The sequence below is a fragment of the Sander vitreus genome, chromosome 3 (assembly GCF_031162955.1).
Source record: "Sander vitreus isolate 19-12246 chromosome 3, sanVit1, whole genome shotgun sequence".
In the NCBI taxonomy this organism is placed as follows: Eukaryota; Metazoa; Chordata; class Actinopteri; order Perciformes; family Percidae; genus Sander; species Sander vitreus.
The window spans coordinates 35,150,835-35,178,250 of NC_135857.1; the positions used below are offsets into that span (position 1 = coordinate 35,150,835).

The 27,416-nt window shown below is 46.9% G+C and overlaps 1 protein-coding gene across 1 annotated transcript; it reads right to left on the reverse strand.

Moving 5' to 3' along the window:
- Positions 1-2,949: 2,949 nt before the first annotated feature.
- Positions 2,950-25,492, reverse strand: LOC144515961 (P2Y purinoceptor 14). The gene is made up of 3 exons (XM_078247180.1): positions 25,264-25,492; positions 5,640-6,069; positions 2,950-4,777 (listed from the first exon to the last, which is right to left on the reverse strand). Exons 2-3 carry the CDS (start codon positions 6,065-6,067, stop codon positions 4,129-4,131), a joined length of 1,077 nt encoding a protein of 358 aa, XP_078103306.1. The 5' UTR covers positions 6,068-6,069; positions 25,264-25,492; the 3' UTR covers positions 2,950-4,128.
- Positions 25,493-27,416: the final 1,924 nt, after the last annotated feature.

The window sequence follows — 27,416 nt, forward strand, 5'->3', positions numbered from 1 at the left end:
AGGCCTGTTTAGTAAGCTGGATGTGATGGCCGCATTCCTACTTATAAAATGCAATTCAATGTGGAAGTACTCCAAGTATTCAGAATACTTTACTCAGATTGAGTAACGTAACGGAATACGTTACAAATTACATTTTTGGGCATGTACTCTGTAACGGAATACGTTTTGAAAGTATCCTTCCCAACACTGCTCCTATAACAACAGTTATGTACGGACTGTCCACTGGCCCACTGTTTACTGCTTACACTGTTTACTGCTTACACTGTTTACTGCTTACACTGTGTACCGCTTACACTGTGTACTGCTTACACTGTGTACCGCTTACACTGTTTACTGCTTACACTGTGTACCGCTTACACTGTTTACTGCTTACACTATGTACTGCTTACACTGTGTGCCGCTTACACTGTTTACTGCTTACACTATGTACTGCTTACACTGTTTACTGCTTACACTATGTACCACTTATACTATGTACTGCTTACACTGTTTACTACTTGCACTATGTACTGCTTACACTGTTTACTGCTTACACTATGTACTGCTTACACTGTGTACCGCTTACACTATGTACCACTTATACTATGTACTGCTTACACTGTTTACTGCTTACACTGTGTACCGCTTACACTGTTTACTGCTTACACTATGTACTGCTTACACTGTGTACCGCTTACACTATGTACCACTTATACTATTTACTGCTTACACTGTTTACTGCTTACACTGTGTACCGCTTACACTGTGTACTGGCTATATTAGCCCATATGCACAACCCCTCCCTCCCTCCTTCTCCCAGCATGGACTGAGGTCTAACTTAATACTTGAACAATGGCTATGACCTTATTACTTCAAACCTCTAATATTGACTGTTGATTTGTGTCTATCCTACTGTCTACTTCGTTCCCTTATAATGCCCATATTTAATGCTGTTTTTTCTTTTTTTTAACTTTATCCTTGCACTGCTAGTTTTTATATGACTATGTCTACATTATTCTCTTATATTGTCCATATTTAATGCTGGTCTCTAGACTTTATCCTACTATATAGCTACTATTGGACTTATTTGCACTACCACCATGACACACACTCCTCATAGAGCACCTTACCATGCATACTGAATCATTACATTACATGTCATTTAGCTGACGCTTTTATCCAAAGCGACTTACAATTGCTACATGTGTCAGAGGCCGCACACCTCTGGAGCAACTAGGGGTTAAGTGTCTTGCTCAGGGACACATTGGTTGATGTATCGCAGTGGGAATTGAACCCAGGTCTCTCACACCAAAGGCATGTGACACATCGACTGCGCCATCACCACACACTGTGTGTCAAACTTGAGGCAACAACCCGAGAGACGAGAGACTCGGGTGACATTAGAGCCACAAAAACCAAATCAGCTGAAAAGTTGAACCAGTATAACGTGATAGTTTGGTGCCCAGTCATCAGAGTTCACTTTCACTTCCTCTTCCTTCCTTCTTTCTGTCTTTTACTTTGGTTCTTCAACAATAAATACATACATAAAACTTAAACTGTGAATCCCACAGGTTATACACATCTTTAATAATATATAGACAGTTATTTATTTACAATTATACAAACATAAATCTGCACATATAGCCTAACATTTCTGTCTTAGTATACAATATCACAATATGACACAATGATGACCACAGCAGTATTCCTGGACATGCAAACTGCAAACTGCCTCTCCCTCCTCCTGTATATCCATATCCAGATAAGACAATGCCGTAACAGAATCTTGATTTGTTTGTTGAAGGCTAGGTGTGTTGTCCTCATATCTCTTGCCTCCGTTCCTTGCACCCTGTCTCCCTCTAACGTGGCTCAGATGACGGGGGTCGAGGCAGGTGTTGAGCACTGACAGGAAGAGCGTCCCCTCGTTTAGACTGTTTAACGTTGTGACGGCTAAACAGCTGCACAGTAGCCGTTTTTAAACGTGACGGATACAGTTTTAAAATGGGGTCAGCTCTATGTTCCCACAGCTCTATGTTCCCACAGCTCTATGTTCCCACAGCCCAATGGTCCCACAGCTCTATGTTCCCACAGCCCTATGTTCCCACAGCTCTATGTTCCCACAGCCCAATGGTCCCACAGCCCAATGGTCCCACAGCTCTATGTTCCCACAGCTCTATGTTCCCACAGCCCAGTGGTCCCACAGCCCAATGGTCCCACAGCTCTATGTTCCCACAGCCCTATGTTCCCACAGCCCAGTGGTCCCACAGCCCAATGGTCGCACAGCTCTATGTTCCCACAGCCCTATGGTCCCACAGCCCTATGTTCCCACAGCCCAATGTTCCCACAGCTCTATGTTCCCACAGCCCAATGGTCCCACAGCTCTATGTTCCCACAGCCCAATGTTCCCACAGCTCTATGTTCCCACAGCCCTATGGTCCCACAGCCCTATGTTCCCACAGCTCTATGTTCCCACAGCCCTATGTTCCCACAGCCCAATGGTCGCACAGCTCTATGTTCCCACAGCCCTATGTTCCACAGCCCTATGTTCCCACAGCCCAATGGTCCCACATTTCTAAGATTTTTCTTATAATTAGGTCCTATATTAGGGTTAGGGTTACATTCCATCTGTAGTCCATTGCTACTGGATAAGAGGTTGGGTGTAATTGGCTACCAAATTGGGAGAAAGGGGGATACAATCTGATACAAATTTATGAAAAAGGAAATATGGGAACATAGGGCCTAATTTCGAAAAAAATATCTTAGAAATGTGGGAACATAGGGCTGTGGGAACATAGGCTGTGGGACCATAGGGCTGTGGGAACATAGGGCTGTGGGAACATAGGGCTGTGGGACCACTGAGCTGTGGGAACATAGAGCTGTGGGAACATAAACTGTGGGAACACTGAGCTGTGGGGGACATAGAGCTGTGAGACATAGAGCTGTGGGAACATAGAGCTGTGGGAACATAGAGCTGTGAGAACATAGAACTGTGGGAACATAGAGCTGTGGGAACATAGGGCTGTGGGACCATAGAGCTGTGGGAACATAGGGCTGTGGGAACATAGAGCTGTGGGAACATAGGGCTGTGGGAACATAGAGCTGTGGGAACATAGGGCTGTGGGAACATAGGGCTGTGGGAACATAGGGCTGTGGGAACATAGAGCTGTGGGAACATAGAGCTGTGGGAACATAGGGCTGTGGGAACATAGGGCTGTGGGAACATAGGCACGCTCCCTTTAAAATACGTAGTTAACGTTAGCTAGTTCAGTTCAGGCAACGAAAATACTTTAATAAAACATCAGGGATTGGATAAAAAATGAGTCACTTCAAATAAGGACGTAACTCTACGTCACAGACTTATTTTACTTATAAAAGTTACCAACTTTAGTTTTAAGTACAGTTATGTTAATTTAAGTTACTTAACTTTGGGAATTGTGAGTTACAATATAGATTATTTACTTCCAGAAAGACACAGAGGTGCATCTCCTTTGGTCCCCTCTCTTGTCCTCTCCTTCGGTCCCCTCTTCTTTGGTCCCCTCTCTTGTTCTCTCCTTGTCCCCTCTCTTGTCCTCTCCTTGTCCCCTCTCTTGTCCTGTCCTTGTCCCCTCTCTTGTGCTCTCCTTGTCCCCTCTCCTTTGGTCCCCTCTCTTGTCCCCTCTTCTTTGGTCTCCTCTCTTGTCCCCTCTCCTTTGGTCCCCTCTCTTGTCCCCTCTCCTTTGGTCCCCTCTCTTGTCCTCTCCTTGTCCCCTCTCCTTTGGTCTCCTCTCTTGTCCCCTCTCCTTTGGTCCCCTCTCTTGTCCTGTCCTTGTCCCCTCTCCTTTGGTCCCCTCTCTTATCCTGTCCTTGTCCCCTCTTCTTTGGTTCCCTCTTTTGTCCTCTCCTTTTCCCCTCTCCTTTGGTCCCCTCTCTTGTCCTGTCCTTGTCCCCTCTTCTTTGGTCCCCTCTCTTGTCCTCTCCTTTGGTCCCCTCATCCTTTGGTCCCCTCTCCTTTGATCCCCTCTCTTGTCCTCTCCTTGTCCCCTCTCCTTTGGTCCCCTCTCTTGTCCTGTCCTTGTCCCCTCTCCTTTGGTCCCCTCTCTTGTCCTCTCCTTGTCCCCTCTGTTGTTCCCTCCTCTCCTTATCTCCTCTCCTTGTCCCCTGCCTCCCTCTCTAAATGTGACTCAGACTCTGTCCTGTGGTCAGCGACCCACTCCTCCGGTCTCTCCCCGACAGTTTCCTCAGCAGCGACTCTCTGAAGGTTCGGCACATCAGGAAGTAGATAATGGGGTCGAGGCAGACGTTAAGCGCCGACAGGAAGAGCGTCCCTTCCTTCAGCTGGAACAGCAGGAAGCGCGTGTCCCGGCCGAAGCCCGACGCTGGCATCTGGCTCAGCGTGTACGGCACACGACACACGTGGTACGGCACGAAGCACACGAAGAAGACAGCCAGGATGCTGAAGATGCTGCGGTTGGACTTCCGGCACGCATCGCTACTGCTGCTGCTGTTATTGTTGCTGCTGCGGCGCACGCGGCGGTACGACTGGTAGACGCGGCAGGCGATGGAGGTGTAGCAGTAGGCGAGGACCAGCAGGGTCACCCAGAACAGGCCCACGCTCAGGAAGGTAGACACGCGGTGCCACTGCACGCCCAGCTGCGTCTTCAGCTGCATGCAGTGCCGTGCGTTCTCCTCGGTAGCCGGCCGGCTGGTCAGCACCACGTTGGGCAGGACGCAGAGAAGGAGGAAGCTCCAAGTGAGAAGCGCCATCACCCGGGCAAAGCCGACGCTGTGCAGGTGATGCAGCAAGGATCCGCTGCCAAACCTGGAAAGAAACAAGACAGGAAACTTAAGAGCACATCTCGGGTAAACACAAGATTTAAAGCAATGCTTTTGCACGATTCTTTGTGGAGAAAGTCAGTTTTACACATCTAAGACTAAAGTCTGACACCATCCGACATCTAAAGACAATCATCTCACATCCAACGTTAAAGTCATAAAGATTATTTTTTGGGCTTTTCTACCTTTATTTTGATAGGACAGCTAGGTGAGAAAGGGGAGAGAGAAGACATGCAGAAAATCGTCACAGGTCAGATTCAAACCCTGGGCCTCTGCGTTGAGGCATAAACTTCTCAGTATATGTGCACCTGCTCAACCCACTGAGCCAACCCGGCCACACGTTAAAGTCGTAATATGTAAAGACTGGGGATCTTGCAGGGTCGCACATTGCAAGACTACAACTAGATTCATTTAGAAAGATTTAACCAAGCTAGTTAGCTACCCCTAGCGTTAGCTGGTAACTTAAGGAAAAGTCTGGTCCCACATTTCTAAGATTTTTCTTAAAATTAGGGTCAGGGTTAGGGTTAGGGTTATCTGTTAACCAGATTTAGCAAAAAGCTACATTCCATCTGTAGTCCGTTGCTACTGGATAACAGGTTGGATGTAATTGGCTAGCAAATTGGGAGAAAGGGGGATAAAATCTGATACAAATTCATGAAAAATGAAATGTGGGAACATAGGGCCTAATTTTCAGTGGAAAAAAAAAATGTCTCCAGTACCCGAAGGTCTGCGTTCATCCACCAGCAAACCTCCCGTTGGATGACTTCAGAAGGGCTCTAAATTGTGCCAAATCGACTGTACCAAAGTTTAAAGGCAGACACACAGAAGCATACGAAGAGTCCTCAAACCTGGACCTGCAGGAAAACGAGGTGGCGGCTGCAGCAGGGGGCGACGTGTGTCGCACAATCTTGACGTAGCGCTCGAGGCTGATCAGCCCCATGAACAGGATCCCCACGTACATGGAGGAGTAGAAGAGCACGGCGGTGTAGCGGCAGCTGATCACGTGGAGGCGCCAGCTGGCGATGCCCAGCTGCGCTGCTAGCCGGAAGGGGAAGGTGGCGAGCATCAGCAGGTCGGCCACCATCATGTTCTTCAGGTAGACCACGAGGCCCGAGTCGCTTGGCACTCTGAAGAAGATCCAGGCGGCCACGCCGTTCAGGGACACGCCCACCACGCAGATAAGCAGGTAGAGCGGTGGCAGCACCTGCCGCGTGAAGGTGCTGCCCAGGTCTGATTGGTTGGTGGAGAGGAGGCGGGTGGAGTTAAGCTGATCCATCACTGGAAACACACAGACAAACAATGGGTTTTCATAAAAAGTTCAAATTGTGTAGTGCATGCAGGGCTCCAATATTTCTTTGCATTTTGCGATTTTTATTTTTTATTTTTTACGATACAAAAACATTAATAAAACAAATCAAAAGCATCGGAAAAAGTGTTTAAAAAAAATATAGTTTAGGCTATATGTCGAGAACATTTACTTTTTCAGACTCTTAATAACTGTATCTGTGCGTGTGTGTGTGTGTGTGTGTGTCTGTGCGTGTGTGTGTCTGTGCATGTGTGTGTGTGTGTCTGTGTGTGTGTGTGTCTGTGCGTGTGTGTCTGTGCATGTGTGTGTGTGTGTCTGTGTGTGTGTGTGTGTGTGCGTGTGTGTCTGTGCATGTGTGTGTGTGTGTGTGTGTGTGTGTGTGTGTCTGTGTGTCTGTGTGTGTGTGTGTGTCTGTGTGTGTGCATGCATGTGTGTGTGTGTGTCTGTGTGTCTGTGTGTCTGTGTGTGTGTGTGTGTCTGTGTGTGTGTGTGTGTGTGTGTATGTATGCGTGCATGCGTGTGTGTGTGTGTGTCTGTGCGTGTGTCTCTGTGCGTGTGTCTCTGTGTGTGTGTGTGCGTGTGTGTGTCTGTGTGTGTGAACTCCCCACAGAAGCCTTTTTTGTGCACACACAGCACTCTGTTTACACGGGGCCACGTGCATAAATAAAAAGCATCTCGAGCGTCTGTTTGTCCTGCAGTTCACACACACTTCCCTCCGACTGTTCAACACACACTCTGAGTCTTCTTTCATTCACGCTTAGAAAAACACACACCGACCGGCTGCCTTTTGTTTTCCTGTCCTGATGTCTTTATTTTTAGCCCCGACACAGGGGGCGGGGCTTCTGGGGCTCCAGCTTTGAACAATTTCTGCCAAAAGCCCCGAATCTTCAAAGGGTTTTAAAATAACTTCGACTTTGTGTGAACAGTCTCTCTGACTGGACCTGCAAATCAACGCAGCAACCCTACCTCCTACGTTAAGGGACTTAGAAACAGAAACAGTGACTGGTTTCGACTAAAATGGAAATGGAAATGAAAATGGAAAAATGTTGAAAAGAAACGTCAAAGAAAAGCGACATTCTCATTGGAAAAAGGGTACAAAAATGTCGAAAAACGTCGGAAAAAAACATCGGCAGGGCCAAACGTTTAAAAAAATACATGTTGTTGCCAAAGCCTGTACAGATTTTTAGGCATTCGTTCATCAAATATCTTGAAAACCTTCTAGGTTTGGGCTGAACCCTGATTGTTTCCAGCGTCTGGCTCCGCCCCCGCCGGCTGAAACACCTTTAAGGTGCTGACACACCAACCAGACGGCCGACCGTCGGCAGAAAAGCCCGTCGGACTGATCAGTCGGTTCCCTGAGGTCCAAAAAAAATGCCTCAAAACACACTGAGGGTCCCGGCTCCCGTTGGTGTATTTTCTGGACATAGTTATGCTTGAGCTCTCTACAGCAATGGTTTACCAAAGCCAAATCATCAACTATAGACCTAAAGGGACGGCAACAGTCCCGACCAAGCGCGTTTACTTATAGCTCTAAAGGGACGGCAATAGTCCCGACCAAGCGCGTTTACTTATAGCGCTAAAGGGACGGCAATAGTCCCGACCAAGCGCGTTTACTTATAGCGCTAAAGGGACGGCAATAGTCCTGACCAAGCGCGTTTACTCGTAGCGCTAAAGGGACGGCAACAGTCCCGACCAAGCGCGTTTACTTATAGCGCTAAAGGGACGGCAACAGTCCCGACCAGCGCGTTTACTTATAGCGCTAAAGGGACGGCAATAGTCCCGACCAAGCGCGTTTAACTTACAGCGCTAAAGGGACGGCAATAGTCCCGACCAAGCGCGTTTACTTATAGCGCTAAAGGGACGGCAACAGTCCCGACCAAGCGTGTTTACTTATAGCGCTAAAGGGACGGCAATAGTCCCGACCAAGCGCGTTTACTTATAGCGCTAAAGGGACGGCAATAGTCCCGACCAAGCGCGTTTACTTATAGCGCTAAAGGGACGGCAATAGTCCCGACCAAGCGCGTTTACTTATAGCGCTAAAGGGACGGCAATAGTCCCGACCAAGCGCGTTTACTTATAGCGCTAAAGGGACGGCAATAGTCCCGACCAAGCGTCCATATTTTACGAGATGAGTGTGAGAACCTGTTGTGTGCAGAGGCTCAGTGCTCGCTGCAGCGGCTCCAGGTTCAAATCCGACCTGCGGGCCTTTGCTGCATGTCATTCCCCCCTCTCTCTCCCCTTTCACGTCTAAGCTGTCTTATCAAATAAAGGCCTAAAATGCCCAAAAATTCTCAACATTTCGGTCGTCTTTTTCAGAACCTTTGTCGCTTTCCCCCCCGTTCTTTTGACATTATTGTGATTGAATCTGAAATGGGTCAGATTTGACCTGAGGACAACAGGAGAGTGAAAACGCTGAAGCGATCCTATTCTGGCTTCTGCGTCTGACCTGCGCTGCTCTGACCCAGGAACAGTTCATATTGAGTTCATATCTGGGCTCAGGAGTTTCCCTCTGACTTCCTGTGTTGATGTTGTATTGTTACACATGAAGCAGCTGAACGGTTCCAGTCAAAGAGCCTTTCAGATAGAAATCTCTCCCAGCTCTCGGTAGAGTCTATAAACCCTCCGTCAGATCAAACCAGTCTGCTCTTTGCCCTGATGGCCAGGGGTTTGAGGCCATGATGGCGTCCCGTCAGGGATGATCAGTGGGCGTAGCGAGGGGGGCTGTCCAAAAAAATGACAAATGTATTTTAAAAAATGTTTTAAAAAAAAAAACGGGCTTAGCTGAATGTTTCATTACGGAAACACATCATCTCTGCTCCGCCCCTGACACACACACACACACATAGTGTGTTTCACTATCTTTGTGGGGACCCGTCATTGACATAATGCATTCCCTAGCCCCTTACCCTAACCTTAACCATCACCACTAAATGCCTAACCTTAACCCTTACCCTCACCCTAACCAGAACCTCATTCTAACCCTAATCCTAAAACCAGGTCTTAACCCTCAAACAGACCTTTAACCACTATGCTGTGCAGACCCCACAAGTATACTGTATTCCCCGGTTTTTTGACCCCACGAATATAGTTAAACAAACACACATACACGCGCGCGCGCGCACACACACACACACACACACACACTAACGCACAAACACACACACTAACGCACATGCACACACACACACACACACTAACACACACACTAACGCACACACACACACATACACACGCACACACACACACACACACACGCACACAAACACGCACATGCACACACATACACACACACACTACACGCACACACACACACTAACGCACACACACACACACACACACGCACACACACACACACACTAACACACACGCACACACACACACACGCACACACGCACGCACACGCGCGCACACACACACACACACTAACGCACACGCGCACACACACACACACACTAACGCAGACATACACACACGCACGCACACACTACCGTTAGATACAAAACAGGACGTAAAACAGCAACAGAAACGGTGAAAATATTGCGGAACAAACGACAAAAAAAGTCTAAAAAGTCGTTGAAAAAAGCAGGAAAACCGCCAAAAACACTGAGAAAAAAAAATGAAGATGTTACAAATATCATGTTTTCCCAAATGATGTTAAAAATAGTTGATATAGCTGCTTTAAATGGAGCCTTTTTCATCTTGTAAAAGCTCCGTTTGAACAGCTGTAGTGATCTTCTCAGCATTTCCTTCATAACAAGTTAATCTTGCAGCACGTTTACTGAGATAATTATCGTTATAGAGTCGATGTTAATGAACACTGATGTATTAAAACGATTCTGTTGTTGTGACTGAAACTGTGAATCTGTTAGGACACACACACACACACACACTAACGCACACGCGCACACACACACACACACACACACACACTAACGCACACACACGCACACACACACTAACACACACGCGCACACACACACTTACGCGCACAGCACACACACACACACTACCGCACTGCGCACACACACGCATCGCACACACACACTAACGCACACATGCACACACACACACACGCACGCACACACACACTAACGCACACACACACACACACACTAACGCACACACACACACACACACACTAGCACTACACACTGACGTAACATGCGACGCACACTAACGCACACGACTACGCACATGCACACACTAGCGCACACACTACGCATGCGCACACACACACTAACGCATACGTGCACATGCACTTCACACCCACGCACACACACACACACTACGTGCACAGCCGCAGCACACACGCACACGCATACTATACGACAGACGCACATCACGCACGCACACGCTGACACTGCACACTACGCACTACCGTGCAAACACACACTGCGCATGCACACACACACACACTGCACTACACGCATGCGCACACACAATTTGCGCACACACACACACTAGCGTACACACACTGGCGCACACACACATCGCATGCACACACACACTGACGCACACACATACACTAACGAACGCACACACACACACACACACACAAACACACACTAACGCACGTACACACACACTCTAACGCACACACACACGCGCGCACGCACACACACACTGACACACACACACTAATGCACGCACACACACTAACGCACACGCGCACACACTGACACACACACACACACAGAAACACACACACATACACACACTAACGCACGCACACACACACAGACACACACACACACATACACACACACACACACACGCATGCAGGCACACACATCTTTGCTCCGTCTTTGAAAAAAGACAAAAAACAACCCTAAAACTTTGAAAAAAAAGCCACAAAAGGTCTGAAAACCACGAAACAAGCGTCATAACCGTGAGAAAAGCTACAGACACATTGTTAAGACAGCAACAAATGTCCACAAAAGCAGAGAACAAGTAGAAAAAGACGCCAAAAACTAAAACAAAGTGACAAAAACGTCAATAGATTTTGGAAATAAGCGACTTAAAGCGTCTAGAAAAACAGTGTTATGACAACATAACATTATTTTTCAAAGGATGAAAAGGCTGAAATGTAGCCGAGGGCCCTGATTGGTTGAGATGCTGATCAGCAGCAGCTTCTGCCTTCAGCATCCTGCAGATGACCAACCACAGGAAGTGATGCAATCAATCCTCTGCGCGCTGAATGTTCACAGGAAGCATATTTAGAGTTGGTACAACATTAGAAAAGGTTTGAATGAAGAAACATTTGCTGAGCGAAGCTGCCTCCGTCAGCTCCCTGAGTCACATCTGAGACACCGAGAGCGGAAACCAGAAAGGGCCCAAACAAACGCTTTGTCTGGTCATTTTAACACGTTCTTTTATATAGACCTTAGTGGTCCCCTAATACTGTATCTGAAGTCTCTTTTATATAGACCTTAGTGGTCCCCTAATACTGTATCTGAAGTCTCTTTTATATAGACCTTAGTGGTCCCCTAATACTGTATCTGAAGTCTCTTTATATAGACCTTAGTGGTCCCCTAATACTGTATCTGAAGTCTCTTTTATATAGACCTTAGTGGTCCCCTAATACTGTATCTGAAGTCTCTTTATATAGACCTTAGTGGTCCCCTAATACTGTATCTGAAGTCTCTTTATATAGACCTTAGTGGTCCCCTAATACTGTATCTGAAGTCTCTTTCCCGAAATCCAGCCTTGGTGCAGAATTACAGCCACTAGAGCCAGTCCCACAATGAGCTTTCCTTAGGATGTGTCATTTCTGTGTCTGTAGCTTTAAATGCTATTGAGGAGGAGAGGGGTGGGGGGGGGTAAGGTGGAGTGTGGGGGTGTGGCCTTTCCCCTTATGACGTCATAAAGGGAAGATTCCAGATCAGCCCATCTGAGCTTTCATTTTCTCAAAGGCAGAGCAGGATACCCAGGGCTCGGTTTACACCTATCACCATTTCTAGCCACTGGGGGGCCATAGGCAGGCTGGGGGACTCATATTAATGTTAAAAAAACTCATAAAGTGAAATCTACCCGCATTTGGCGGGTTGGCGGGTGCTAATGTCAAGCCCTGGGTACAAATGCTTGTCGCAGGAGAGGTTCCCTTTTGAAAGACAACTGTGTACCCTTCAGTACCGGCACAAAACAACTTTTTATCCTTTCTATTCCATTCTTCCTAATTATTCATTGCACACCAGCCTTTTAGCAGCACCTCAGCTACATGCCGCCCTGCATTTCTCTACAAATAATGTTGGTGTGCATCACAAATAACACTTGAATCTCAAAATATTTGACTTAACCTTTGGTATGCAGGACTTTTACTGTCAACAGAGTATTTTAACGTTGTAGTTTCACCACAATTACTTAAGTAAAAGATCAGAATACTTCCACCGCTGTATCTGTTTCTGAACACATACATCTTATCCATTCCCTCCATCGTATGCGCAGCGAGGTGTGCTGTTTATCTGCAGGTACTGTCCAAGCAGTACGGACACATAGCACACATACACCCACATAACACATCTAGTCTATTTATTTGACATTGTTTGAACTGTTGGCTGTTGACCCTTGTGTTGTCTTCCTGTTGACTATGCTTATAACTATACTATACTATAACTTTTTTAGTTTTTCTGGGTCAAAATATGAAAATCCCTGATGTTTTGGAAGCTTTTTTTCAACGTTATTTTATCAATTATTTTCTTCAAATGCTATAAAATTGAATTAAACTCCCAAATTTAATGAAAGTAGTGAACTGATCATTTATTTGACGTCGTATGGAACCATGCACGTTACTTCTTTTTGACACGATTGGTTGAAAGAAACCCAAATTTCTGATATATAGCCTAAACTTTTTGAAAATGGGTCAAATTTGACCCAAGGACAACAAATGAATAAACCAATATGTTTAAATATGGTTTCCTATTTGGAAAATAGAGATCATAGGCATATGGATTTCATTTCTTTGGCCTTTATTTGCCTATTTCATTTTTAATGGTATATCACATACCATCAAATGAAACACAGATATCATAGTTTGGCCTCCTGAATATACTGGAGACTTGAGACGCCTCCCAGGCCTTGAAGGCCCGGTAGGCCGTCCACCCATCCATATTCACATCAGGGCTATCCGGCTGGTGTTTGTGGTCACCGGTAGTCGCCATCTTCTCGTCCGATTCCCCCTGATTCTTGTATACGTCGTTGAGGGACTCGCCTTGGAGGAACCTGCGTACATCACTGAACTCATCATCCAGCCCCCACCACTTCCAGTCGATGCCGTTATCGGTGGAATCGGCTTTGCTTTCACAGTTAGCTTGTGATCCATCGGTGACGAATAAATCATTTGACTCCCACAACTCCCAGTCGAGATCAATGTTGTGGGACTCAGAGTCATTATCTGATCCATTGGAGATGACTTCACTGTTTATCTCTTCATCAGACTCCCTCTGCTTCCAGTCGTCTTCACTGTCGGATTCCCCTTCACTCTCAGAGTCATTATCTGATTCATTGGAGATGACTTCACTCTTTATCTCTTCATCAGACTCCCTCTGCTTCCAGTCCACGTCTTCACTGTCGGATTCTCCTTCACTCTCAGAGTCATTTCGTGATCCATCTGTGACGGCTTGACTGTTTGACTCTTCATTCATATCATGGCTGTTTGGTTGGGGTTCGTTGTCTCTTGTAGTCGACAACTCATCATCCGACTCCCCCTGCTTCCAGTGGATGTCTTCACTGATGGACTCAATATTGTCAATATCGCTTTGGGAGTCATTACGTGATCCATTGGAGACAACTTCACATTTTGATTCCCCATCAAACTCCCCCTGCTTGTTCTTGAGGTCTTTTCTGACGTAATCGCCTTTGCTTTCTGTGTCATTTTCTGATTCCTGAGAGCTGAATGAATCATTTAACTCATCATTCATATCAGAGCTGTCCGGTTGGGGTTCCTTGTCAATTGTGGTCGAAAACTCCTCATCTGACTTCCCTTTACTTGGAGACTTGCCTTTGCTTTTGGTGCTTTTGGATTTCTTTTTGAAGAAACCCTTGATTCTCTTCCAAAACGACCGTTTTTTCGGGAGGGTTTCTCCTGAGCAGACCTCGCCCTGCGTGGGAAGGTCTTTTGAGTCTACTTTATCTTCTTGGATATCCATGTTCTTTAGCTTTGTCAGTAAAATCAATACTTGTTGCAGACAGATGTCTCTGTGTGTGTATATTTGACCAACAGTTCAACGAATGTGAAATGTCAACAAGTTTCTGGACATCATGTATATGTTGACTGATCAAAGGCAGAAATGATGTCACATTGATTCTCACATCAAAGGCAAAAGTCTTTTTATCAGAAAATGATGTCACACGGAATCTTGGACCAAGGTTAAAAAAAAAAGAGTGTTCCAACAGGAAATGATGTCACGCTCTGTTGACTGTTTCCTAAGCTCTGCAACCCCATAGTTACTGTTGCTATGCCTGCCACAGGAAGGGATGGAACTTTTATATACATTTCAAATGAAAACATGAAATCAATCTCAGCCTCACACAGCCATGGATGTATCGAGAGAACTGGATTTGGCGTTCGGCGCCAAGCCCCGTTCCTTCCAATGAGAGCTGCTCAAAGCAGAGCAGAAGCGGTCACGGAGCTCGAAGTATACCAGGATCCTCCGATTTCACTGGCCCATGACATGACATCACGATGGACATGCGCACTAGCGACAGTTTGTTTGAGCTGTGGTAGCAACGCCACTCGTTTATGAGCTTCTCTCTTGTGGAAACGAGTAGACGTGGAGAACTTGTTCATTGTCTAAATTATTCACTAACACTTTGTTTTCATTGTTTTCACCGTTTAATGCTTATCATATGAACGATAGATGTATTAAAGGACATTTCCGGGCGCAAAACGAACCTCTGGGACATGTTTTCATGCTAATCCAATGTGTTTGTAGCTTGAAACAAGCTAGCGCGGACCGCTGATTAGCTTACAACGCTAGTATTCAGGGCACAGGGAAAGTAATAACAAATCTCTATGTATACCACTAAAAAGGCTCAAAATATCACCACACGTCAACGGTAGCATAATGAGGGTCCCTACATGTTAACCGAAGCATTGAGAACTTTGTAAGTGTACAGACAGTTTATTAAACGAAGAGCTTGGCTAAAAACTGAATTTGATACGTCGGCCCAATCCCAAAGTGAGCCCTGAGGACTAAGGACTAAGACTCACGGACTTAATTGATGTCAGGTGCTGAGTGAGTGACTGTGTGAGGCCACATGGGCTCAGATAGGTAGAAATGGGATTGGGACAGCGCTTCACAAGATCACGTGTTACCTTGTCGACGTTTAATAACAACGTTTGGGAACATTTTAAGTTTGTTGCTTTCCACACGGCCAAGGCCTCTCGTTTTACAAGCTGGACGACAGGCTGGTCTGTGTTCCGTGGTCGTGTGTCGTGCTGTTGTTTACCGTATTTTCCAGACTATAAGTCACACTTTTTTTCATGCTTTGGCTGGTCCTGCGACTTATAGTCAGGTGCGACTTATATATCAAAGTATATATAATGTAACATGTTTTAAATGTTATTTCATGCTGAAAACATTACCGTCTACAGCCACGAGAGGCGCTCTAGGCTTGTGACGACTATACGCTGCTCCTAAAGACAACTGAGAAAGAAAAGAAGCTGCAGGAGACTGCAGGTAGTAAAACACGCAGCAGAAAACGGTAATCGAGCAGCAGAACGAGAGTTTGGAGTGAGAGAGAAACTTGTGAGGGACTGGAGAAAAGGTTAGTATTACTGCAGTGAAGAAAACAAAGAAAGCTAGTCGCGCTGAAATCCAGATGGCCAGAGCTGGAGGAAGGAGTCCACAGATGGGTGCTTGAACAACGTGCTGCTGGGAGAGGCTCGTCAACAGTGCCGTTACGTTACGTTAACATAGAGGACACCTACCGTATTCAGCCCCCTTGTTCTGGGGGGCTGTTGGGTAGTTTAATAACTGTTAATGTGTTACGTTAACGTAGAGACACCTACCGTATTCAGCCCCTTGTTCTGGGGGCTGTTGGGTAGTTTAATAACTTGCCTTTCCAGATTAAATGTCTGTTCTTGGTCTTGGATTTTGTGAAATAAATGTCTAAATAAATGCGACTTATAGTCCAGTGCAACTTATATATGTTTTTTTTCCTCTTCATGACGCATTTTTTGACTGATGCGACTGATGCGACTTATACTCCGGAAAATACGGTACCTTTGTAATCTCCCTTTGGTCTCCTCAGTAAACGTCACAACGCTTTGAACTGTGGGTAATTCCCTTTGGTGAAGTCTGCATCGATGCTGACTCACGGAAAGTAACCCTAAGCCCTTACGAATGTATCGCGAGAACGCGCAGCAAAGTCAGTGAGTCAGTGAGTCCGGACTTTGGGATTGAGCCCTTCACACCATTTCACAACTTAACAGTTGCCTTCGTTCAAACAGTTCCTCATTATTTTGATTCAAAAGATATGTCTTTTCTCCTTAACCATGCAGTAAGACTCTGAGAAATATGACTCATCATGCTGTTTGTTCTGTTTTTTTTATCTGTTCTTGGTGATAGATGATGAGTCCTCTTCTGATAAAACTCAGATGATTTCCTGTTGGTTCAGAGCGAAGATTGATTCTTAAGATAAACATCACATCTTCAGTAAATTTAAAACATTTTGTGTTCTAGTCTCTAATCCATTAGTGGAACAGTGCAGTACACATCACAATTTCATAAATAAATAACTCAATTATTATAACATGCATCCGTGCGTGTGTGTGTGTGTGTGTGTGTGTGTGTGTGTGTGTGTGCATGTGTCGCTGTGTGTGTGTGTGTGTGTGCGTGTGTGTGTGTCTTTTATGTGTGTCTTTCTGTGTGCATGCGTGGTGTCTATGTATATCCATTTGATGTCTCTAGTTACAAAGAGGTGAAATAAGGAAATAGACCATAGCTGTGTACGCAGCAGAGGAAGATATTTGCATAGGAAAATAGTAACTTTATACACAAATAAAAGACAAACATGTCATCTGATTATAACATCTGACATTGTTGGTTTTGCCAAAGCTGCCAGCCTTCAAGCTGGAAGACAACAGTCCAGTTCGCCTTCTAGCAGCTCCCCTGAAAGCTTTTCTATCGGCTCTACGGCAACCCACTCTGCGGGTACCCTCAACTGCAAGCAAATCTTTGAGGGAACTCGCCTAGCCATATTCCCTGGGAACCGTGGAGGTCGGAGACGGGGTAGAAGACAACATGGCTCCCGACGCCATGCCCTGCTTCACCCTCTCTTCAGCCCAGAGTCCTTGCTGTCCAGCGGCCTCGAGCCCGTGCTGTCCAGCAAGCCAGAGCCTGAGCTGACCAGTGTTACCAGTGTTCCCAAGCTGACGTGCAACCCTTCTGTTCCCGAGCTGACGTGCAGCTCTCCTGACCCTGGGCCGACGTGCAGCTCACCTGACCCTGGGCCGACGTGCAGCTCCCCTGACCCTGGGCTGACGTGCAGCTCCCCTGACCCTGGGCCGATGTGCAGCTCTCCTGACCATGGGCTGGCTAGCGGCCCCATCCCAGAATCCAGGCTAGCTAGCAGCCTCTCTAGTTTCCCCGAGCTCTCTAGTTTCCCCGAGCTCTCTAGTGTCCCCTAGCTTTCTGGCGTCCCCGAGCTTTCTTGCGTCCCCGAGCTTTCCAGCAGCCTCTCCGAACCCCGGCTGGCTAGCAGCCTCTTAGATCCCCGGCTGGCTAGCAGCCTCTTAGATCCCCGGCTGGCTAGCAGCCTCTTAGATCCCCGGCTGGCTAGCAGCCTCTTAGATCACCGGCTGGCTAGCAGCCTCTTAGATCCCCGGCTGGCTAGCAGCCTCTTAGATCCCCGGCTGGCTAGCAGCATCCCTGGTTCCCGGCTGGCTAGTAGCTCCCTAGATTCCCGGCTGGCTAGCAGCCCTCCAGAACCTCGGCTGGCTAGCAGCCCTCCAGAACCTCGGCTGGCTAGCGGCCTCCCTGGTCCTCCGCTGACGTGCAGCCGCCCAGAACCGCCGTTGACGTCCAGTCATCCAGAGTCTCCGATGACAGCTCTTCAAGAGTCTTCCAGTCGTCCAGAGTCTCCGATGACAGCTCTTCAAGAGTCTTCCAGTCATCCAGAGTCTACGTCGACTGACCTCCCAGAGTCTACATCGACTGACAGCCCAGAGTCTACGTATACCACCACAAATATCACCACACGTCAACGGTAGCATAATGAGGGTCCCTACATGTTAACCAAAGCATTGAGAACTTTGTAAGTGTACAGACAGTTTATTAAACGAAGAGCTTGGCTAAAAACTGAATTTGATACGTCGGCCCAATCCCAAAGTGAGCCCTGAGGACTAAGGACTAAGACTCACGGACTTAATTGATGTCAGGTGCTAAGTGAGTGACTGTGTGAGGCCACATGGGCTCAGATAGGTAGAAATGGGATTGGGACAGCGCTTCACAAGATCACGTGTTACCTTGTCGACGTTTAATAACAACGTTTGGGAACATTTTAAGTTTGTTGCTTTCCACACGGCCAAGGCCTCTCGTTTTACAAGCTGGACGACAGGCTGGTCTGTGTTCCGTGGTCGTGTGTCGTGCTGTTGTTTACCGTATTTTCCGGACTATAAGTCACACTTTTTTTCATGCTTTGGCTGGTCCTGCGACTTATAGTCAGGTGCGACTTATACAGTCAGGTCCATAAATATTGGGACATCGACACAATTCAAATCTTTTTGGCTCTATACACCACCACAATGGAGTTGAAATGAAACAAACAAGATGTGCTTTAACTGCAGACTTTCAGCTTTAATTTGAGGGTATTTACATCCAAATCAGGTGAACGGTGTAGGAATTACAACAGTTTGTATATGTGCCTCCCACTTTTTAAGGGACCAAAAATAATGGGACAACTGGCTGCTCAGCTGTTCCATGGCCAGGTATGTGTTATTCCCTCATTATCCCATTTACAAGGAGCAGATAAAAGGTCCAGAGTTCATTTCAAGTGTGCTATTGACATTTGGAATCTGTTGCTGTCAACTCTCAATATGAGATCCAAAGAGCTGTCACTATCAGTAAAGCAAGCCATCATTAGGCTGAAAAATCTAAACAAACCCATCAGAGAGATAGCAAAAACATTAGGTGTGGCCAAATCAACTGTTTGGAACATTCTTAAAAAGAAAGAACGCACCGGTGAGCTCAGCAACACCAAAAGACCCGGAAGACCACGGAAAACAACTGTGGTGGATGACCGAAGAATACTTTCCCTGGTGAAGAAAACACCCTTCACAACAGTTGGCCAGATCAAGAACACTCTCCAGGAGGTAGGTGTATGTGTGTCAAAGTCAACAATCAAGAGAAGACTTCACCAGAGTGAATACAGAGGGTTCACTACAAGATGTAAACCATTGGTGAGCCTCAAAAACAGGAAGGCCAGATTAGAGTTTGCCAAACAACATCTAAAAAAGCCTTCACATTTCTGGAACAACATCCTATGGACAGATGAGACAAAGATCAACTTGTACCAGAGTGATGGGAAGAGAAGAGTATGGAGAAGGAAAGGAACTGCTCATGATCCAAAGCATACCACCTCATCAGTGAAGTATGGTGGTGGTAGTGTCATGGCGTGGGCATGTATGGCTGCCAATGGAACTGGTTCTCTTGTATTTATTGATGATGTGACTGCTGACAAAAGCAGCAGGATGAATTCTGAAGTGTTTCGGGCAATATTATCTGCTCATATTCAGCCAAATGCTTCAGAACTCATTGGACGGCGCTTCACAGTGCAGATGGACAATGACCCGAAGCATACTGCGAAAGCAACCAAAGAGTTTTTTAAGGGAAAGAAGTGGAATGTTATGCAATGGCCAAGTCAATCACCTGACCTGAATCCGATTGAGCATGCATTTCACTTGCTGAAGACAAAACTGAAGGGAAAATGCCCCAAGAACAAGCAGGAACTGAAGACAGTTGCAGTAGAGGCCTGGCAGAGCATCACCAGGGATGAAACCCAGCGTCTGGTGATGTCTATGCCTTCCAGACTTCAGGCTGTAATTGAATGCAAAGGATTTGCAACCAAGTATTAAAAAGTGAAAGTTTGATTTATGATTGTTAATCTGTCCCATTACTTTTGGTCCCTTAGAAAGTGGGAGGCACATATACAAACTGTTGTAATTCCTACACCGTTCACCTGATTTGGATGTAAATACCCTCAAATTAAAGCTGAAAGTCTGCAGTTAAAGCACATATTGTTCGTTTCATTTCAACTCCATTGTGGTGGTGTATAGAGCCAAAAAGATTAGAATTGTGTCGATGTCCCAATATTTATGGACCTGACTGTATATCAAAGTATATATAATGTAACATGTTTTAAATGTTATTTCATGCTGAAAACATTACCGTCTACAGCCACGAGAGGCGCTCTAGGCTTGTGACGACTATATGCTGCTCCTAAAGACAACTGAGAAAGAAAAGAAGCTGCAGGAGACTGCAGGTAGTAAAACACGCAGCCGGGAAACGGTAATCGAGCAGCAGAACGAGAGTTTGGAGTGAGAGAGAAACTTGTGAGGGACTGGAGAAAAGGTTAGTCTCACTGCAATGAAGAAAACAAAGAAAGCTAGTCGCGCTGAAATCCAGATGGCCAGAGCTGGAGGAAGGAGTCCACAGATGGGTGCTTGAACAACGTGCTGCTGGGAGAGGCTCGTCAACAGTGCTGTTACGTTACGTTAACGTAGCGGACACCTACCGTATTCAGCCCCTTGTTCTGGGGGGCTGTTGGGTAGTTTAATAACTGTTAATGTGTTACGTTAACATAGAGACACCTACCGTATTCAGCCCCTTGTTCTGGGGGCTGTTGGGTAGTTTAATAACTGTTAATGTGTTACGTTAACGTAGCGGACACCTACCGTATTCAGCCCCTTGTTCTGGCTGCTGTTGGGTAGTTTAATAACTTGCCTTTCCAGATTAAATGTCTGTTCTTGGTCTTGGATTTTGTGAAATAAATGTCTAAATAAATGCGACTTATAGTCCAGTGCGACTTATATATGTTTTTTTTCCTCTTCATGACGCATTTTTTGACTGATGCGACTTATACTCCGGAAAATACGCTACCTTTGTAATCTCCCTTTGGTCTCCTCAGTAAACGTCACAACGCTTTGAACTGTGGGTAATTCCCTTTGGTGAAGTCTGCATCGATGCTGACTCACGGAAAGTAACCCTAAGCCCTTACGAATGTATCGCGAGAACGCGCAGCAAAGTCAGTGAGTCAGTGAGTCCGGACTTTGGGATTGAGCCCTTCACACCATTTCACAACTTAACAGTTGCCTTCGTTCAAACAGTTCCTCATTATTTTGATTCAAAAGATATGTCTTTTCTCCTTAACCATGCAGTAAGACTCTGAGAAATATGACTCATCATGCTGTTTGTTCTGTTTTTTTTATCTGTTCTTGGTGATAGATGATGAGTCCTCTTCTGATAAAACTCAGATGATTTCCTGTTGGTTCAGAGCGAAGATTGATTCTTAAGATAAACATCACATCTTCAGTAAATTTAAAACATTTTGTGTTCTAGTCTCTAATCCATTAGTGGAACAGTGCAGTACACATCACAATTTCATAAATAAATAACTCAATTATTATAACATGCATCCGTGCGTGTGTGTGTGTGTGTGTCTGTGTGTGTGTGTGTGTCTGTGCGTGTGTGTGTGTGTGTGTATGTGTCTCTCTGTGTGCATGTACGTGCGCGTGTGTGTCTCTGTGCGTGTGTGTGTGTGTGTCTTTTTATGTGTGTCTTTCTGTGTGCATGCGTGTGTGTCTATGTATATCCATTTGATGTCTCTAGTTACAAAGAGGTGAAATAAGGAAATAGACCATAGCTGTGTACGCAGCAGAGGAAGATATTTGCATAGGAAAATAGTAACTTTATACACAAATAAAAGACAAACATGTCATCTGATTATAACATCTGACATTGTTGGTTTTGCCAAAGCTGCCAGCCTTCAAGCTGGAAGACAACAGTCCAGTTCGCCTTCTAGCAGCTCCCCTGAAAGCTTTTCTATCGGCTCTACGGCAACCCACTCTGCGGGTACCCTCAACTGCAAGCAAATCTTTGAGGGAACTCGCCTAGCCATATTCCCTGGGAACCGTGGAGGTCGGAGACGGGGTAGAAGACAACATGGCTCCCGACGCCATGCCCTGCTTCACCCTCTCTTCAGCCCAGAGTCCTTGCTGTCCAGCGGCCTCGAGCCCGTGCTGTCCAGCAAGCCAGAGCCTGAGCTGACCAGTGTTACCAGTGTTCCCAAGCTGACGTGCAACCCTTCTGTTCCCGAGCTGACGTGCAACCCTTCTGTTCCCGAGCTGACGTGCAACCCTTCTGTTCCCGAGCTGACGTGCAACCCTTCTGTTCCCGAGCTGACGTGCAGCTCTCCTGGCCCTGGGCTGACGTGCAGCTCACCTGACCCTGGGCTGACGTGCAGCTCCCCTGACCCTGGGCCGATGTGCAGCTCTCCTGACCATGGGCTGGCTAGCGGCCCCATCCCAGAATCCAGGCTAGCTAGCAGCCTCTCTAGTTTCCCCGAGCTCTCTAGTTTCCCCGAGCTCTCTAGTTTCCCCGAGCTCTCTAGTTTCCCCGAGCTCTCTAGTTTCCCCGAGCTCTCTAGTGTCCCCTAGCTTTCTGGCGTCCCCGAGCTTTCTTGCGTCCCCGAGCTTTCCAGCAGCCTCTCCGAACCCCGGCTGGCTAGCAGCCTCTTAGATCCCCGGCTGGCTAGCAGCATCCCTGGTTCCCGGCTGGCTAGTAGCTCCCTAGATTCCCGGCTGGCTAGCAGCCCTCCAGAACCTCGGCTGGCTAGCAGCCCTCCAGAACCTCGGCTGGCTAGCGGCCTCCCTGGTCCTCCACTGACGTGCAGCCGCCCAGAACCGCCGTTGACGTCCAGTCATCCAGAGTCTCCGATGACAGCTCTTCAAGAGTCTTCCAGTCATCCAGAGTCTACGTCGACTGACCTCCCAGAGTCTACGTCGACTGACAGCCCAGAGTCTACGTCGACCACTCTCCCAGAGTGTTCGCGTACGGGCACGCCAGTGACTATGCCGGTCTCCGGCGCCCCAGAGACTGCCCCAGTGACTGCCCCTGAGGCTTTGCTGGTCCCCGGCTCCCCTGAGACTGTCCCTGAGACCGCCCCAGTGACTTTGCCCTTGTTTTCGGTGAGACCCACTCCTGCCCCTCGTGCCCTGTCGGCACCCCTGTCGACCTCTGTTCCCGTTGCCTGTCCTCCTGAGGGGTTTCGCCTTTGCCGCAGACCTGCTCGGCCTTCAGAATTGATTTGCCTTCGCCGCCGGCCTTCAGAGGGGATTCGCCTTCGCCGCCGGCCTCAGAGGGGATTCGCCTTCGCCGCCGGCCTTCAGAAGGGGATTCGCCTTCGCCGCCGGCCTTCAGAAGGGATTCGCCTTCGCCGCCGGCCTTCAGAAGGGATTCGCCGTCACCGCCGGCCTCCAGAAGGGAGTCTCTTTTGCAGACGGGCTCCAGAGGGGTTTCGCCTTCAGACGGCCTCAGAGGGATATCGTCTTCACCGCCGGCCCCCAGAGGGGTTTCGCCTTCACGGACGGCCTCCAGAGGGGTTTCGCCTTCAGACGGCCTCCAGAGGGATATTGTCTTCGCCGTCGGCCTCCAGAAGGATTCTGCCTTCCCCGCCACCCTCTAGAGGAATTTCGCTTTCACAGACGGCCGCCAGAGGGGTTTCGCCTTCACCGACGGCCTCCTCTGAGTCCTCGACGTCCTGCTTGGCCACCTGAGGGGCTCTACCTTCGCCCACATGTTCGGCCGCCTGAGGATCTTCGCCGTCCTGCTCGACCTCCTGTAGGTCCTCGATGGCCTGTTCGGCCGCCCAAGGGGTTTCCGCCTTCGCTGCTGTCCGCAGCCCTGGACTATCTGACCGCAGCACCTTGATGCCCAGGCCTCTCTGTCCCCTGTTGCCGAGGCCTCCATGCTCCCTGTCCCGAGTGGCCCCTCTCTGTTCCCTGTCCTGAGTGCCCCAGTGCTCTCTGTTCCCTGTGTCCCAGAGCCCTCTGTCCCCAGTTCCCTGAGTCCCGCTGTCCTCCATTTCCCTTGCCCCGTGTGACTCTGGTGCCTTCCCTCGCCCCTCCGGTGTTGATTTATTTTGACTGTTTGGGTCGTCCCTCCTCCGGGCCCCTCCGCCCTCCCTGGGTTGTTTCAGTTTGTGTTTTTTTGGACATCTGGGATCTGTCCCTTGGGGGGGGTCCTGTTATGGGTTGGTGTGTTTTATCTTAATTTGGTAGTCTGTTTCTGTTCTGTATTTTGCTCAGTTTCCTGTTTTTATTTTGATAGTTTGGTTTTCTGTCTTGTCTAGCTTGGTTTTACTTTGTCTTTTTTGATTGCCTGCCGCTTTCAGGACTCCCTTTGCTTATTTGAACTTTGTTTTATGGACTAATAAATGTTCCACCTCAAACTTTCTCCTGCCTGCCTGCTCTCTACCTTTGGGTCCTCAACTTCCCTGAACCTAACAGACTCAGCTTTGAAAAGCCACCAAAAGTGTAGTTTCAGCATCATGTAGGAATGTAAACTACTGACTGTGCAAACTGGCAGCATGATGAATGCCCACAAACACACTACACGTGATGATGAATGTTGGTATTATTTGGTTTCTGTGCCAAATGTAGCAGTAATCTCTGATCTCCTCCCAACTTTGTCTCAAACATTGGGACTTTTCGCTCCTCATATTTACTTTATTCCCATAACTTTTTCTTCAAAGGTGATCGCGTTGTTTAAATGTCACACGTTTTACCCCCCCATTTGATTCGTATTAATACAACTCCATTATCTGCTTTTTATGTTGATTTTTTTGCAAATTGTAAAACTTGTACTTTGCTAACGGCATTTGGAAAACTGGGGACAAAACACACTTTTTAAATTTCTCTTATCATTACATACGTTGTCTTTTTCACACCACTGACATCAATTATTACTCCGTGTCTCTCTGTCTGTCTAACTTTCTGTCTATGTGTCTGTCTCTCTAACTGTCTCTCTAACTGTCTGTCTCTCGTCTATCTATCTGTTTAGGTAACATAGTTGCAGAACAGTACAAATGTCAAAACTAAAACTCTCTGAAACTGTTTAGGTAACTGAGTTTCCTCCACACTATCTCAGTGTTGAAATGAATCCACTCACCATAGAAACAGGCTGCTGTCCACTCAGGTTCCCACACGGATATAATACAGAAATACTACAGATATAATACAGATATAATTCAAATATATACTATAGATATACTGCAGGTCGGTCTGATGTCAGATGAAAAGTCAGATGAGTGTGTTCAGAGTTTGAGAGGTAGTCTCTGAAAGAGGTCCACTTCCTCTGTCTCTCTCTCTCTCCCTCTCTCTCTCTCTCTCTCTCTCTCTCTCTCTCTCTCTCTCTCTCCCTCTCTCTCTCTCTCTCCCTCTCTCTCTCTCCCTCTCTCTCTCTCTCTGACCGTCCCTCCCTCTCTTGTCCTTGTGCAGTATCTCTCTCTCTCTCTCTCTCTCTTTCTCTCTCTCTCTCTCTCTCTCTGACCGTCCCTCCCTCTCTTATCTTTGTGCAGTATCTCTCTCTCTCTGTCTCATCTCATCTCAAGAACATACATCACTTCAAACACTTTGCACCACGCACACAGAAACACACACACACACAGAAACACACACACACACACACACACACACAGACACACACACACACACACACACACACAGAAACACACACACACACACACACACACACACACGGACTACTACTTATAGAAATTTAGAACATAGGTGAAGTCATTGTTAGACCTTTTAATGCAGAAGTTACATATATCTTTAAATACAGAGTTTCTCTCACCTTTGTCTCTGCCTGTCTGTCTGTCTGTCGTTCTCTTTGTCTGTCTGACTGTCCTTCTGTCTGTCTGTCTGTCTGTCTGTCTCTGTCCATCTGACTCTCTGTCTGTCTGTCTGTCTCTGTCCATCTGACTCTCTGTCTGTCTGTCTGTCTATGTCTGTCTGTCTGTCTAAATGTTTGTGTGTCTGTCTGTCTGTCTCTCTCTCTTACTGTCTCTGTCTGTCTGTCTATATGACTGTCTTGTCTTTCTGTCTGTCTGTCTATATGACTGTCTGTCTGTGTCTGTCTATATGACTGTCTGTCTGTCTGTCTGTCTGTCTATATGTCTGTCTGTCTATATGACTCTGTCTGTCTGTCTGTCTATATGACTGTCTGTCTGTTGTCTGTCTGTCTGTGTCTGTCTATATGTCTGTCTGTCTATATGACTGTCTGTCTGTTGTCTGTCTGTCTGTCTATATGACTGTCTGTCTGTCTGTCTGTCTATATGACTGTCTGTCTGTCTGTCTGTCTCTGTATTTGCAGGATCTGTTTCAGACACACACAGCTGACTCTGTTTGCAGCTTTATTCAGGAAACCAACAGAATGAAGCTGGTTAAACTAAGTTGCTGTAACTTGATGACTTCTCCAAATCTGATCCCAAACAAAGTTCCCTGTAATAAAACCACGGTCACAACCAACATTATCTGGATTCTGTGGAAGCACCGTGAAGATTAGAGTAAATATTTGCCCATAAATGATCTCCCAGTATTACCGTCAATCTGTTTGGAGCAGCTCGTACAAACAAGACTGTCTTCCTTAGACAAACACTCCCACAAGATGTTTGTTCCAGCATCATTCTGACCTAAGGTGACTGAGACAGAATCCGGGGACATTTTCAGCTCAGAAGCGTAAATACCTCCAAAACAGGTAATGTTTTTAGCTTTGTAAAACTTAAAACGGCAACACTGCCCCAGGGGCGTCACTAGACCTAGAGCTGCACTGGGGCACAACCATAGACATATATAAACTGGACCAGCAGATCCCGTTGCCCTGGACGGAGACCAGTGAAGGACATTAGAAGCTCTTTCCCGGTGATGGCTGAGCGTTACTGAGCAGCCTCCAACTGAGCTTGAAGACGTAGATGTGACGTGAGCAACCTGTCTGAAAGTTGGAAGTCTTCTGGTAGCTGTGCCAAGAGAAATCTCAATCATTCCCAATCTAGCAGAGACGGAGAGCGTAGGTATATGTAAGGAGATAACATAGACACAGGCTCATTATTGATCACTAAAATGATAGTTAACATTAGTCATTACACTTAAACAGCTGATGGAAGTCCAAACTGCCTGAGAGCTTCTCCTGTACTATACGGTAACTCCTCTACTATGAGACAGGAAGTCTCGTGGTTATGACCCAATCGTTAGCCTATTGTTATAAAAACGTCTGCTACGGAGCCATAACGTGAGCTACAAGGTAATGGAGCCTTTTATACG